Source organism: Vulpes vulpes, chromosome 10 (assembly GCF_048418805.1).
Source record: "Vulpes vulpes isolate BD-2025 chromosome 10, VulVul3, whole genome shotgun sequence".
Lineage (NCBI taxonomy): Eukaryota > Metazoa > Chordata > Mammalia > Carnivora > Canidae > Vulpes > Vulpes vulpes.
In genome coordinates, this window is record NC_132789.1 from 18,709,464 (window position 1) to 18,724,640 (window position 15,177).

Consider the following 15,177-nt stretch of genomic DNA (forward strand, 5'->3'; position numbering starts at 1 on the left):
TACAACCAGCTCGCCAGTTTTTGAAGAAAAAAAAAAAGGCAACCAGGGATTTTGATAGGGATTGGGTTGAGTTTATAGATCAATTTGGGGGTTATTTATCGACACATTGATTTTAAGTCTTGTGATCCGTGAATACAGGATGTTTCTCCATTTATTCAGATCTTCAATTTCTTTAAGCAGTGTTTTGCAGTTTGTAAAAGTCTTGTACTCCTTTTGTTAAATTTATTCCTATTCTTTTTTTTTTTATTCCTATTCTTTTTAACGGTATTGAGTGGAATTGGTTTCTTACTGATACATTTAGAAATTTTCTCTGGCATGGTGTGGGTAGGGGGATTTGAAGTGGTTCAAATTTATTCCTTTTGTTAAATTTATTCCTATTCTTTTGTTAAATTTATTCCTATTCTTTTTTTTTTATTCCTATTCTTTTTAACGGTATTGAGTGGAATTGGTTTCTTACTGATACATTTAGAAATTTTCTCTGGCATGGTGTGGGTAGGGGGATTTGAAGTGGTTCATCATCGAGTATTCTTGGTTAATCATGAATGATTATATGTGACACGTCTGTTTGTTTAAATGTCAAAGAATCAGAATACAGCAAAGCACCATCAGTGACTAAAGTCTGATCAAAACTACTGAATCTTGGGGATCCCTGGGTGGCTCAGTGGTTTAGCGCCTGCCTTTGGCCCAGGGCCCAATCCTGGAGTCCCGGGATTGAGTCCCACGTTGGGCTCCCGGCATGGAGCCTGCTTCTGCTTCTCCCTCCTCCTCCTGTGTCTCTGCCTCTCTCTCTCTATGTCTATCATAAATAAATAAATCTTTAAAAAACAAAAACAAAAAACTACTGAATCTCTGAAGCATGAGAAGGGGCCTCCGGACGTTCTCGGGCTTCAGGATCGGCATTCTATGTGCCTCCCACAACACTCTGCATCTGTCTATTAGAGCTCACATCACATTGTATCACAGTGGTCTGTTTATGCCTGTTCCCTCCACTGCACCAAGAATGCATGAAGATGTGGACCATATCTTATTCTTTTTTGTATCCTCAGTATTGAGTATCATGCGTGATAGATACATGGTAGATACTCCATGCACATTGCTTGTGTGCCATGACGTGATCCCTAATAGAGTTATAATGAACAGGCTCTAGTGATTCCCTGGTTCTGGTTCCATTTGTGAAGCCGGGCTGCACTTTATTTCTGAGATTTTTCTAATCGCTCAGAGGTGCAAACTGGCAGCCCATCAATGAAACCTGGCCTGCAGGTCAATTGTATGGGCTCACACATCATGTAAAGGTTTTTGATACAACATACTAAAATTGGGAGATTTCCTGTAACACTCTAGATTCTGATTTTAAAGATCGGGAGCTCCCACTGTGCAACAAAATCAGGTAGAGCTGAGCAACGCTGCTCCCTGGGGTCTATGCTTCTCACTCTGCCACAATTCTTCCCTCTTCCTGTTGTTCCTTATACCTTTGTTCCATTCACTTCTGTTCCCAGGCTGTCCTCTGGAGGAAATTAACAACCCATCCCAGCCTTATAATAAAGCTGTGCTTCTTAATTTGAATTAACCTGAGTCCAATTTCTTTTCCTTGTAATTAAAACAGCCTTGATGAGAGTTCTGTGGCAAGGCCCCTCTCAACCATCCCCCATCACCAGCCTTCTTTCTTCATGCTAACAGAATCCCAATTTAGTGTTCAAGAAGCTGTGGGGTATCGCTTGATCCTATGGGACGGAGCCCCTTCCTTCTCCAGCTCTGGGGGAAGACTTATGCTTTTAGACTCAGACTTTGCAGCAAGAAAACTTCTTGTGATTGTTCCTTCTGCATTCTACCTCCTTTGAAAAAATCAGATGCCCAGTACCGTAGCAGCCGTCTTGTGATCATGAAATTTCATGCATAGGGTCAAATGGCCAACACACAGAGGATAGGAGAGAAGAAAAACAAAAAAGAAGCTGTGTTTTTTTTATGTTGAGTTGCTAAAACTTTATTAGAACTGCCTGACTTGGGAAGCCTGCATGGCTCGGTGGTTGAGTGTCTCCCTTCTGCTCAGGGTATGATCCCGGGGTCCTGGGATTGAACCCCACATGGGCTTCCCACAGGGAGCCTGCTTCTCCCTCTGCCTGTGTCTCTGCCTCTCTCTGTGTGTCTCTCATGAATAAATAAACAAAATCTTAAAAAAAAAAAAGAATTGTCTGACTCTGGGCTTGTTGTTAAATGAGGAATTAATATTCAAATAGATAAGATATTCTTGACTGATTTTACTGTTGCTTATAGCTCACTGTTATCCTGGACTGGTTTACTAGTAGTAACCAAGGGGAACTCTTGATCTCACCCTTTCAGGCTCTCTGTTAGCTAACATTTGCTCAAAATAGTGAATATCTATATTCATTTCAAAGTCTATCACTAAGATGCTCTTATGTTATTGCCAACTCAACTCAATTCTGCATTCTAAGAATACTTGGGAGTAGGGACGCCTGGGTGGCTCAGTCGTTGAGTGTCTGCCTTTGGCTCAGGGCGTGATCCTGGGGTCCTGGGATCGAGTCCTGCATTGGGCTCCCTGTGGGGGGCCTGCTTCTCTCTCTGCCTATGTCTCTGCCTCCCTCTCTGTGTCTCTTGTGAATAAATAAATGAAATCTTTAAAAAAATAAAGAATATTCAGAGTAAGGGAGGGAAAGAAACCACACAGCTTTAGCTACCTTGACCATCTTTTACCATTTTCTGAAATCTTTCCTAACACTGAAACAGATGACATTTCCATTAATAGAAATAGGAGCGTTTGGACAGTTCAAATTTAGATACAAATCTCTCCAGCTAAAGGCCTTGAATATTTCAGAGCTTGGACAACTTTGGTGGCATTTCTTGAATCATTCAATAATACTGATTATTTTTTAAGGGTAGGCAATATAGAAGGCAAAGAGTTTTAAACATTCATTTTCTCAAGAAGAGAAAACCCTCAATTGCAAGCCTCTTTATCCCAGGGCCTGGAAAACATTTCTGCCCACCAAGCATTCCTACCCCACCCCAGCCCCCAGCTCTTCCAGGTTATTTGAGGGTGAAGAGAGTAAACATGTTCATCTGGCAGTGTCTGACCAGCTGGAAGGCAAAAAATAAAAATAAAAAAAGACAGGCTAATGTTTTATGTTACCCAGAAGAGCTCAGCAGACCAGAAAGAATTAGAGCCATAGCCACCCATAGCTCAAGGAAATGTGGGTGTCCCAGAGAGATAAATCTACCAAACCACTTCCTCTCTGGCTGCGTGGGCTGAGGGGGCTACAGTCTATATTTCAGGAACACAGAATTGTTTGCCATCGATCCAGGACCTGAGGCTACGATAGTCACCCACTGTGACCTCCACTCCACACCATCAGAAGAACGTGTTGTCTCCAACAGACTCAAAGTCACAACATATGGTAGCCAATGGTGCAACTTGTCTGCCTTATTGGAAAGATTATCATATTAAAGCATTGAGATTACCCTGGATGGACAAAGTTGGCAAGATCCTTAAGTTGAACTGTCACTAGGACATCATGACACATGGACAAACTTCAACCCTTACAATGTCCATCACCAACATGTTTTAATAAGAGATGAACGTACACATTTGGCTTCCTCAAAATGTTTACTTCAAGCAGGCATCTCCACGCAGAAGGTCAGTCTTCTCTGGCCTTTGATGGGATCCAGCAGCTTCCTCCTCCTCCTCTAGGCTCCCTGCCTTCACGATGGGGAAAGGGCTCATGGAAACCAAATCCTGGAGGTGGATGTTGTCTGCTGGCGTCAGCCCTTCCTCCCGAGGCCAACCAAAACCCAACTGACTGTCCTCTCTTCCTTTGAAAATGTACACATGTCACAAATCTGGGCCCTCCCGTAACTCCCCACCAGTGGCAGAGAATACCGCTGGACCCCAGGAGCTGCCTCTATGTAAAGACCAAGCCAGCCCTTCACAGCAGGGGTAAGAAGAACCAGGGGGGTTGGGGGGAGGACTCCTGGTTCCCTGACCCTGGTGGGAGTGGGTGGTTGGTGTAGCATCTTTTCAATTCCTCTGCCCATGTAGCCAGTTACCCACCCTCAATATCCAAAGCACTGAAACCTGAGTTAACTATTTTCTTTCTCCAAGAGTCACCAACCAGCCTGACCACAGAGGGGTCAGAAAAGAAGCCCCTGGTGTGGCCTTCATTGCTTCTGAAGGGAAGGACCCCCTTTGGCTTTGGGCTTTATCCTCACTTCTCTGGTCTCAGTCCAAATCCTGGGGGAGGCAGAGGATGACAGCTTTCTGAGGTTGCAGTCTGGTAGAAGCCCAGCTGTCCCCACGGACTTGTGGATTCCCCTGGAGCCAGGAAGAGCAACTCCAGAGGGGGCCAGAAGGAGACACATGGTTCAAGTTCAAAAACTTGACATCAAAAGTTCAGATGTCAAGAGACATCTTCCAGAGTCTCTCCAATAGTCAGGCCCTGGGGAAGGAGGCAGACCAAGGGGCCCCTTCTAAAAGAGCATCTCTCAGACCCAGGAGAAAGCTGTTCAGGCCATAGCCGGGTCACCTGCAATTTCAAAGAAGAAAACCTGGGGCCGGGTGTGTAGGAGAAACCTACTGAATGGGTCCTGTTGTTGGGCAGCAGGTGTTGATTCCCTGGGTGGCAGGTCTTACCGGGCTCTGGGCCTGGACTGTATCTACAGAGATTTGTGGGTTGTTGTTCACCAAGGCTGTGACTGGCTGACTCTGGGTGGCATCTGATTGGCTACTGGGAGCACTGGCCACTCCTAAGGTGACAGTTTTCCCATGCAGGTCCACAGGTAATTAACAAACCTCCCCACACACAGACAGAGACCCCCCCAGAACAAATGCCTCCCCATCCCCAGGTGGATCTTGATGAATATGAGCAAACGGAGTCAAGACACAAAACCCTGTTGGTCCAGGTTGTCCTCCTGGGTGAGTTCTTGATGTCGGCAGTGACGGTCGGTGCCCCAGCTGGCTCCACCAGCTCCCAGCATCCCACAGCCTCAAAGACCAGCTCAGCCCCGCATCGGTCACTACTCCTGAGAGCCAGAGTTCGACCTGGTGACGCCTGTGCCATGCGTCCCTCGGCCGACCATCTCTTGGCCCCACTCCCGGTGGCTGGACTCTTGCAGTCCGCGGCCTTTGGTCTCGATGGGCAGGAAGCAGGAGGCCAGGGCAGCCAGGAGGCAGCAGCCACTGTAAACCGCCAGCGTCAGGTACACGGAGGATTCCAGCATGACCTGGGGGAGGGAGACATGCTGGTGAGAGTGGCCCTTCTGAGCACGGATACGGTCAACCATTCAGGAAGTATTGATGATGCGAGGCCCTCTTGTAAACGCTCTGTGCCATTATCCCATCTTCAGTCCTCACAACGAAGAGCCAGGTAATTGTCCCCATTTTACAGAGGGAAAACCTGAGCCTCAAAGAGGGTTAGATAGCATACTCCAGCCCACACAGATACTAAGGATGGGGCTGGGATTTGAGCTCAGACCCCGTCAGGCCCAAGTGTCTGTATCCCTTGAATCTACACTCTCTCTCACAGCAGTACCTCTGCTGACTTTCTAGCTTAACAGCAGAGCTAAAGCCCATTGCCTTGTCTGCCAGATCGGTAGGGGCACGATCTACCTCTTAATAACAGGATACCTCGAGAGGACTCGGCACCGTGCAGGCACACGGGCAGCTCTCAACAGCAGGAAGTAGTGACACACAATGGCCAAACACAGAAGCCCAGAACTGAGGTACTTGGCTGAAACGTGGCGAAATTCTGTTTATGTGAAATACCCAGAACAGATAGATTCGTGCAGACGGAATGCATGGGGGGTGCTTGGCTGGCTCAGTGGGTTGCGTTTGCGACTCTTGATCTCAGGGTTGTGAGTTCTAGCCCCACTAGCTCCACTGTTGGGTGGAGAGCTTACTTTTTAAAAAACTCACATTGGTGGTGGGCTGGGGAAGAGAAGAAATGGGGAGTGGCTGCCTAGTGGATATGGAGTTTTATTTGATGAAAATACCTGGCTTGGGAACTAGATAGAGTTGGAGGTGCACAATGCTGTAAATGTGCTAAATGCCACTGAATAGTTCACTTTAAAATGGTTAATTTTATGTTATGGGACTTTTACCTCGGTAGAAAAAGTGATAAAGACAGGGAAAAAAAGGAATTGGATATCAAAAAACCAAAATGACTTCAAAATAAGATCCCTTGAAATGTATAAAAATGCTTCAAGACACACTAGGGGGCTGCAAAATGGGGCAAATATGCCCAATCATCCAACTCAGAAACCAGGGTCTGAGACATCTGTTTCCCACTACATCACGCTGTTTTCAACAATTTGTTTTCATCTCACTTGTTTTCATCCAATTAGGCTTTGGCCAAATCATATGGCACCCCCAGGTTCTTCTGCATAGGAAAGACTTGGGTTTGGGTCCCAGTTTCTCTCCCTCCCAGCTGTGTGGCCTTGGACAAGTCCCTTTATCTTTCTAAGCCTGTTTTCTCATTTATTAGCAATACTACTCCTTTCATAGGATGGGTTGTTAAGGTAAATAAGATAATGCACACCTCAAGAGCTCTGCAGAAGCCTGAGCATGGAGTAACTGGTTGCCATGCTTGGGCTTTTGTCATGCCCACCCCCTCTGTATTTGGAGGTGACACTTACCTGAGCAATGAACGGAGTAATGAGAGCACCCACTCTTGCCATGCCACTGCAGGTGCCCAGGCCCAGTGCTCGAGTTGCCGTGGGGTAGACCTGAAACACAGCCATCAATGTGGGCTTGAGAAAATGCAGGATCCTTCCTCCTCTTGAGCTCAGGACTGATGGGACTGACCCCATGGGCAAGCCTGCAGTTAGCATGAATTACTGGGGTAGTTGGTGACCACATCAAGAGGTGGGAGACCAGGTGGGGATTCTCATCTCAAAGGGGATAGAAGTTCAACTGAGAGAGAAGGCAAGAAGCCAAGCTGTGGGTGGGAACCCAGTAAGGGGGGGTCCTCCCTGCCCCGGGAGGCCCCCAAAGACTCCACCAGGAACTGCAGCCCATTCAGGATTCAGATACTGTTCTTCCTGCCACTTTTCATTCATTTACCTTGAAGCACTGGTCACGGCTCTTCAAAGCATTTCATAAAGACCGTAATGGAAATATTTCCACAGTTTCTCAGTGTGTACCCAGGAGTGACCCTGTGCCTAGCTCTCTCTTAGGCAAAGTGACTGTGCACCTTCCAGGCCAAGGTAATTTAGAAGTAGGCACGTCTTCTCCACTCCCTTCCCCAGTCTGCTTGCTGGACTCCAAGGCACTGGGGCAAGATTTCTCAACTTTGACACCATGGACATTTGGGGATGGGTCCTTCTTCATGATGAGGGGCTGTCCTGTGCATTGTAGGATGTTTAGCAGCATCTCTGGCTTCTACCCACTAGGTGCCAGTAGCACCTTCTACACAGCTGTCCCCGAGTTGTGACAGTCTGAAATATCTGCAGGCCTTGTAAATGTCCTCTGGGGGGCAAAATCACCCTTTGTTAATAGTGGTTGAGGAATTTGCAAGATGCAAGGAACTTGAGTCCCTGAATCACTGTGGAAGTGAAAGCATACCCATATGGACTGTTTCATTCATGAGAAACTTCTGATGTGTCAATTCTATCCACTTGGGGAGTTGTTATAGCAGCGAGCACACCTCTAATAGCTACAGTGCTCGGTGCAGAAGCTTGGGAAGAATGAAGCATGTAAAGGGAAAAACAAAGCTCGTGCATGATCCCGACACTCAGAGATGACCATTGTCACATTTCCATGTATATCCTTCTAGAATTTTCTATGACTGTATACACACCTGCATTAATTTATTTATTCAATCAACAAGTATTTTCTAAGTACCTACCATATACATTTACATATGATATATTTTTTTAAGATTTTGTTTATTTATTCATAGAGTCAGAGCGAGAGAGAGAGAGGCAGAGACACAGGCAGAGGGAGAAGCAGGCATCATACAGAGAGCCTGATGTGGGACTCGATCCAGGGTCTCCAGGATCACGCCCTGGGCTACAGGCGGCGCTAAACCGCTGCACCACCGGGGCTGCCCTACATATGATATTTTAAGCCACCCAATGACACAGGCAATATATACATATATTCTCCTTATCAGAAATCAAAACACATGAACTCCCTTTGATCTACAAGTTCTCCCAGGAAATGTTCCCCAGAGGTCCCCACTATTATGAAGATTGGAATGGATCCACCCAGATGTGTTAAGTGGTATCATTTCATACTTACCAGTCTGCAATTTGCTTTATCCATTCAGCACTATGTCTTAAAATCCTATGGACATCAGTATATAGATATATACCCCGTTCTATTTAACTGCTGTAATTGTATTCCGCAATGGGTATTCCACAGTTTACAATTTCATACAGATTGATAGACGGTGTATTAAAAGAAGGTCACAGACACTGTCCAGCAAAAGGAAGTCAGGGGAGGGGGAGAGCTGGGAGGGCTTCTTGGAGGAGGCAGGACTGGTGCTACACCTATAATGCAGTGAAGGGAGCAGGCAGGGTTCAGGATGCTGACTCAAATTGAGAGCTCTGGAGTGCTGTGGGAATGAAGGATAACCTAGACACCCTCCTTCCCCTGGCACAGCATCTGGTACATAATATTCTCCTCCTCCCTTTGCTCCTATCTGAAATAAGATGAAATAAAATACAATAGATATAAAATGAAGAAACCAAAAACCCTGAGTGTGGGAAATTGGACATGCTCCAATGCTATCGTGTGGGGTGTATTCATGCAACATTTTAGAGGGCAAGTTTTCAATTCCTCTCAATGTTTGTAATGTTTATAGGCTTTAACTTAGCAATTCCACATCTTGACATTTATTCTACAGGAAGCACACACGTGCACAAGAGTATATAAAGCTGTTTACCTTGGCATTATTTGTAATAGTAAAAATCTGGAAAACAGTCCAAATATCCATTAGTAGAATTATTATAAAATTATGATTTGTCTCATACTATACTATATAGTAAAGTATATTAATATATATGTGTATATATACCACATAGTATAATATAATATCTAATATAAAGTATATATATTATATGGTATAGTATATAATACATATGGTATATATAGTATATAGTATAACAGAATAGTATATATAATATATAGTAGAGTTAAAGGGATGGTATATAATACATATAGTATATATACACTATATGGTATAGTATATATATTAGGATATTATAGGATACATTATATACAGAATATACTGTATAGCATACAGTGCAGTGGAGTAGAGCAGCTATTGAAAAGAACAAACTAGATCCACATGTCCTGTGCTCATTGTCTTCAACTTTCCCCTCCAGAATTCCCCACCTCATTCTCCGCCCTGGTGTGGCCTACCTGGACCACAAAGGGCTTGCTCCTTGGCCCTCTGGCTTCTGGTTGGGCGCAGCCAATGGGAAGCCCCAGTGGAAGATGGGAAGGAGGTAGAAGAGAGAGGTCTGGGTCTTTATTCTCCTGCTCTTTCCCTGCCAGGTTGATTCAGGCCACATGTATCTTTCAACTAAAGGCCACAATTTCTCTCTATACTGGTCTCTCAGGGACCCTGGAACTCTCCCCTCTCCTCACCCCACTGGCCTTGGACGGCAGAAGTGTCCCCAGCTACCTCCACCCCAGTGCAAGCTCTGGGGCGCTGCTTTACTGCTTTCACACCATTGTAATTAGTTTCTTTATTAAATTTCTTCCCAGGGCAGCCCGGGTGGCTCAGTGGTTTAGTGCCACTTTCGGCCCAGGGCATGATCCTGGAGACCTGGGATCGAGTTCCACGTTAGGCTCCCTGCATGGAGCCTGCTTCTTCCTCTGCCTGTGTCTTTGCCACCCCCCCGCTCTCTGTGTGTGTGTCTCCCATGAATAAATAAATAAAATCTTTTTTAAAAAATAAATTTCTTCCCAGTTGCTCACTTTCCCAATTTGGTACATGCACTAACATAAATTAGTATATGCCTAGAAGAAAACTGAACTATCCAAAAAGCTTGTATCTATTAAGGGGGAATGTGGGGCCCTTTAATTTTTGGTTTTATGCAAATCAATACCATTTGGAACTTTTATGTTGAACATCAGCTTTCATAAGCAGAAAAAAAATGATTGAAAGATAGCCTGAAATAATGAAGAGCTTCACAGTAACTACTCAGACAGACCCACAGACAAATTTCATGCTGAGGATCCCAGGCTGGGTGTTGCTGGAGGCAGAGCTCCCTCCCTCCCCTTCCCGGCTGCTCCCAGACACTTGTCCTACCTCAGGTGTGTAAACATAGGCTGCCTGGAAGCCTCCAGAAATAAATGCTCTTGCAATGAAGAGTAACAGAGTAAGCATATTTCTAGGGAGAGAAAAAAAAAAAAAAAGGTGAGCAGGTATTTTTTTCTGTTGGCTTGTTTCAGCAAAGTATTATCTGCCCCAGCAGAATTTATACCCTAGGAATTGGCACAGCCCATCTCCACACCAGCACACCATCTCGGTGCCTTCTCTAAAGGCCTGCCTTTATAAGTCTATCATTCTCCAAAGTTCCAGGTCAAGCGCTGCAAACACCTATGGTGCCCAGGTTGGGGGCAAGGTCAGAGAGAAGTGATATAAATCATTGAAAACCCAGACAGGACTTTCTAGAGTCAGGAACCAGCTGAACCAGTGAAAGTAAACTTCTGTGCAGTATTTTTAGGATAATCCTGGTCTCTGACCCTCTGATCCATTGTTCCCATAAATGTCTAAGAACAGCAACACGTCAGGGTGTAAACTACCTCTCCAGGCTTTCCACAAAGTCCTCATCAGCTTTGGTCTGGTACCTCTCCGAGATCAAGAGAGGCACAAGCCACTTCTATCTTGATAGATGGGAAAATGGAGAAATGCCAAAAAGGGATTATACAACAGGAAGTATTTCCGTTGAACAAAGGAATACTTTTAACCCATACATAAACAGTTGTATGCATAATTTCACTGGGAGACAGTGTCAAAAGTCTAAATGTGAGCATGTTGGAGCAAAACCTGGACCAAAGCGCCCTCCTAGTCCTACCCCCAGCGAGTACCCAGGCCCAAATTCAAGTCTGATCTTGTGGTCCAGAGCCCCAGTCCTAGTGAGGGGCTGGGGAGGGGGTGTCTCTCAGATGACCACCAGGAGTGTAGTCCACAGCTTATAGTCCCAAAGAGCCAGTGACCATGACCTAAGATGTGAGTCTGCTGGCCGGGGAGAGCTGGTTTCACAACCCACCTTCCAACACAGATGAACAGCAGGAGGCTGCAGAGGGAGAAGATGACGAAGCAAAGGGCCATGGTCTTCTTGCGGCCCAGGCGGTCAATAATCCATAGAGTCACAAGGACACCTGGGAGAGAGCAGGGGCACCATGGCAGGTGGCTTCCAATATGGCTCCCAATGCCCCCCATCTCCTGGTATTCACACCCTTTATAATTCCCTGCCCCTGAGAGTGAGCTGGACCTAGCGAGTCTCTTCTAATGACTAGAATACAAAAAAGCATTGGGATGTCACTTCTGGGTTGAAGTTACAAAAGAATGTGTGGCTTCCATTTGCTGGCATTCTCTCTCCCTCTGACCCTTCTTGGGAGCTGGCCTAAAAGTGGCCTCTGGCCAACAGTCAGTGGAACTGAGGTTCTCAGTCCAACAACCCTGGAGGCATTGAATCCTGCCAATGACCATGTGAGTGAGTGTAGACCCAGACCCTGCCCCAGTTGAGCTTTCAGATGTGACTGCAGACTCTGAGCAAACACCTCTGTTGCAGTCTTGTCGGATACACTGAAGCAGAGGACCCAGGTAGGCCACTCCCAGCTTCCTGACCCATAGAAACTGTGAGGAATAAATATGTTGTTTGAAGCCACTAAAATATAGGAGAATTTGTTACACAGCAACAGATAACTAATATAGGCACCAAGGGATGTGGCACTCATTGAATCCAGGTAATGGACACCTAAGATGGGAGTCAGAATCACCTGGGTTCTAAGGCCTCCTCTTGCCTCTGACTTGCTATGTGGTCTTGGGTTTGTCCCTTGTCTTCTCTGAGCCTCAGTTACTTCATCTGTAAATGGGACTCAATAAAAATAAGACTCCCGGGATCCCTGGGTGGCGCAGCAGTTTGGCACCTGCCTTTGGCCCAGAGCGCGATCCTGGAGACCCGGGATCGAATCCCACGTCGGGCTCCTGGTGCATGGAGCCTGCTTCTCCCTCTGCCTATGTCTCTGCCTCTCTCTCTCTCTCTCTTTCTGTGTAACTATCATAAATAAATAAAAATTTTAAAAAATGTCTACAAAAATGGAAATAAATTAAAAAAAAATAAGACTCCCTACTTCAGTAGAGGCAGTATAGCATGATGCTTATTATGAATAATTAAAAAAATTTTTTTTTAATGATAGTCACACAGAGAGAGAGAGAGGCAGAGACACAGGCAGAGGGAGAAGCAGGCTCCATGCACCGGGAGCCCGACGTGGGATCCGATCCCGGGTCTCCAGGATCACGCCCTGGGCCAAAGGCAGGCGCCAAACTGCTGCGCCACCCAGGAATCCCGAATAATTTTAATAATTATTATTAAATCTGGGCTCAGCACTTTTGGATCTATTATCTTGCTTAATCACCAAAACAAACCCCTAAAATAAATGCTATCAATAGCCCCATTTCCCATACTTATTCCATCAAAAAATTAAGTGCCTACTGTGTGTCAGGAACTGTTCTAAGAGCCTTGGGATGTGCCGGTGAACAGAAACAACAAATCATAAATGTAATAAATAAGAATCATCTGAGTTTCTGAAAGGTAAAATCATGGAAATCATTGAAAAGTTATGGTGCTTTAAGTCACAGAAATGGCTACTGGCCATGTGGTCTAACTCTAAGCCCCTAGTCTTACCCACTGGGCTATATTGGGGAAGGGTTGTAGATGAAAGACAGGATAGTATAGGAGTGAAGACTCTGGTCTCTGTGGTGGGACCTCAGTTTTTAGCTCTGCCAGGTGTAGGACACTTAATATTGTAGCTGAGCTCTTCTAGAAGCAGACTCTGGGACAAGGGCCCACATACAAGTGTTTGCTTGAGAGGTAACCCAAAGAAGCACCAGTGGGAGGATGAGAAAGTAAGAGAAGGGAAGGCAAGAGTGTCCATTAAGCAAGTTACCACTGTGGGCAATTGCTATAGAATTCCACTGGGGGGCTCTGGAAGCCAGTGTGGAACATGCATCTTAGAATTTTTATATATCACCAACTCCTGCAGTTATTATTTGAAAGCAGTTCCCAGGTGTTAACTCCCTGGCACTTCTAGCCACCTTGCTTGCTTTTAGATCTTGAGCCTTTCCATTCCTCCTGAGATAGCACTCAGACACAACGACGCAGACACTGGCAGCTGCAAGTTGCAGGAACAGTTTTTGCTGCACCTCTCTGGGCCTTAGTTTCTTCAGTTGTAAAATGGGGATAATTTTGCTACTTCAGAAGACTAAATGGGACATATCTATAAAAAAAATTTAGTATAGAGCCAAATATACATACAGCAAACACTCAATATATACCAGATACTATTATTGTTGTAATCCTTACTGGTTTTTTAAAGGAAAAAACATAGATCACCTTCACTTTACGTGCAGGTTTGGATTTTTTTTGACATTCCACTGATCCTGGGTGAGTGCTGGTAGAAGACAATTATGCATCTCTTGTATTTCTTAAGTGCAAAGACACCAGCTTCCCTTTGTCCCAAGCTATCATTTCATTTGGAGAGCCACAGCCTTGAAAGATGGAGATACTGTCTCCTTCCAGAGCAAGGGGCAGGTCTGTTTACTGTCCAGTACAATAAAGATGATGTCTCTCTCTGGAGCAAAAGCTGGGCAGGTTTCCGGCAGCCCATTATAAGAGATTTGAGTTCCCTAAGCCTGGGATTCCTCAGGTAAGCAAAGTGAAAAAGGGACTGAAGAAAAATACTGGGAAGTCAAGGAAAACTGTGGAATATAAGGGTCAAGAATATAGGGAGTAGTAGGTCAATCTGGCCCATGGAAGAGAACACTCAGGGAATTCCTCAAGTAGCAACCATCATCTATTATCAGCTTTTGTATGCATTTTGGTGAGCTGGTTCTTACCAAAGGACCAGAGTTAGAGCACAACACCTATACACGCTTACACTTGCACGTGTAGCATCTACCTGGACCCTCTCTCATCATCTTCATGAGACTTGGGAGCGAGGGGTGCTGACACTTATAGACAGGTCATTGCTTGCTAGTCTCTGTCTCTGACCCAGGAATCTCTTGTCTTCTGTCAGTGAGTGTGACAATGGGCAGCCTAGTTTGTTAGCCTTCAAATAGAGTAGCCGTCACAGTTCTTGTCACCTTGTAGCTAAGGGTTGAAAAAATAATCTCCAGCTCCCCTAGAAAGGGAATTTGCTTCCAGGCAGCACCAGGTGGAACCACCAGATGAACAGCTGCCACGTTCACAGGCTTCCTTGCCCCAGCCCCACCTCACACAGGTTCCTCACCTGGGAACTCAGAGAGAGTAGTCCACAGCAGATCCATGTAATCCTCCTCACTGAGGTACTCACAGGCCAGGCTGCATTTCGCTTCTACTGCCTTCTTCTGGCTAGAGACTGGGGAGGTGGGAGACAGGAGAAAGAAGAGCCATGCATAGAACCTTGAACCACACCCTCCTGCTCCCCCTCCTCGTTCCCTGGGTGTGATTCAGCTGGGATACCGTGGAAAGAGCCCAGGCTCCGGAGCGAGACAGACTCAGATGTGAATCCCAACCAGCAGAGCTATAGCTTTATCTCTCTGAGCCTCAGTTTCTTCATTAAACTGGAGCTAATAAAACCACTGTGCAAGGTAGTTGGGAGAATGAAATCAGGCTGTGCTTATGGAGGTGCTTAGCCCAGAATTGGCACATACTATGTGTTTTCATGGCAGACAGACTCCAGGGTGGCCTTTATGTTCCCCACCTATACATTTTTTAAAGATTTTATTTACTTTAAAAAGAGAGAGAGCATAGAAGGAGAGGGAGAGAATCAGGCTCAGCTGATCGACATGGGGCTCAATCCCAGGACCCTGAGATCATGACCTGAGCAGAAGGCAGACGCTTAACCTTTTGAGCCACCCAGGTGTCCTGGTCCCCACCTATATTATCTGGCCCCCGTTACTTCCTTGATCCTACCTTCAGTCTTTCCCTTGCTCTGCTCACTGTACTCCAACC

General features: G+C 45.7%; 1 protein-coding gene across 1 annotated transcript in view; it reads right to left on the reverse strand.

The window, feature by feature from the left end:
* Positions 1–3,549: 3,549 nt before the first annotated feature.
* SVOP (SV2 related protein) overlaps positions 3,550–15,177 on the reverse strand; it is a 71,365-nt gene continuing 59,737 nt past the window's right edge. The window contains exons 12-16 of the mRNA XM_025986616.2: positions 14,474–14,581; positions 11,230–11,341; positions 10,266–10,347; positions 6,640–6,729; positions 3,550–5,229 (exon numbers count right to left, since the gene is read on the reverse strand). Coding sequence (XP_025842401.1) covers positions 5,023–5,229; positions 6,640–6,729; positions 10,266–10,347; positions 11,230–11,341; positions 14,474–14,581 — 599 coding nt within the window. The 3' untranslated portion in view covers positions 3,550–5,022. The remainder of the gene's footprint in view (positions 5,230–6,639; positions 6,730–10,265; positions 10,348–11,229; positions 11,342–14,473; positions 14,582–15,177) is intronic.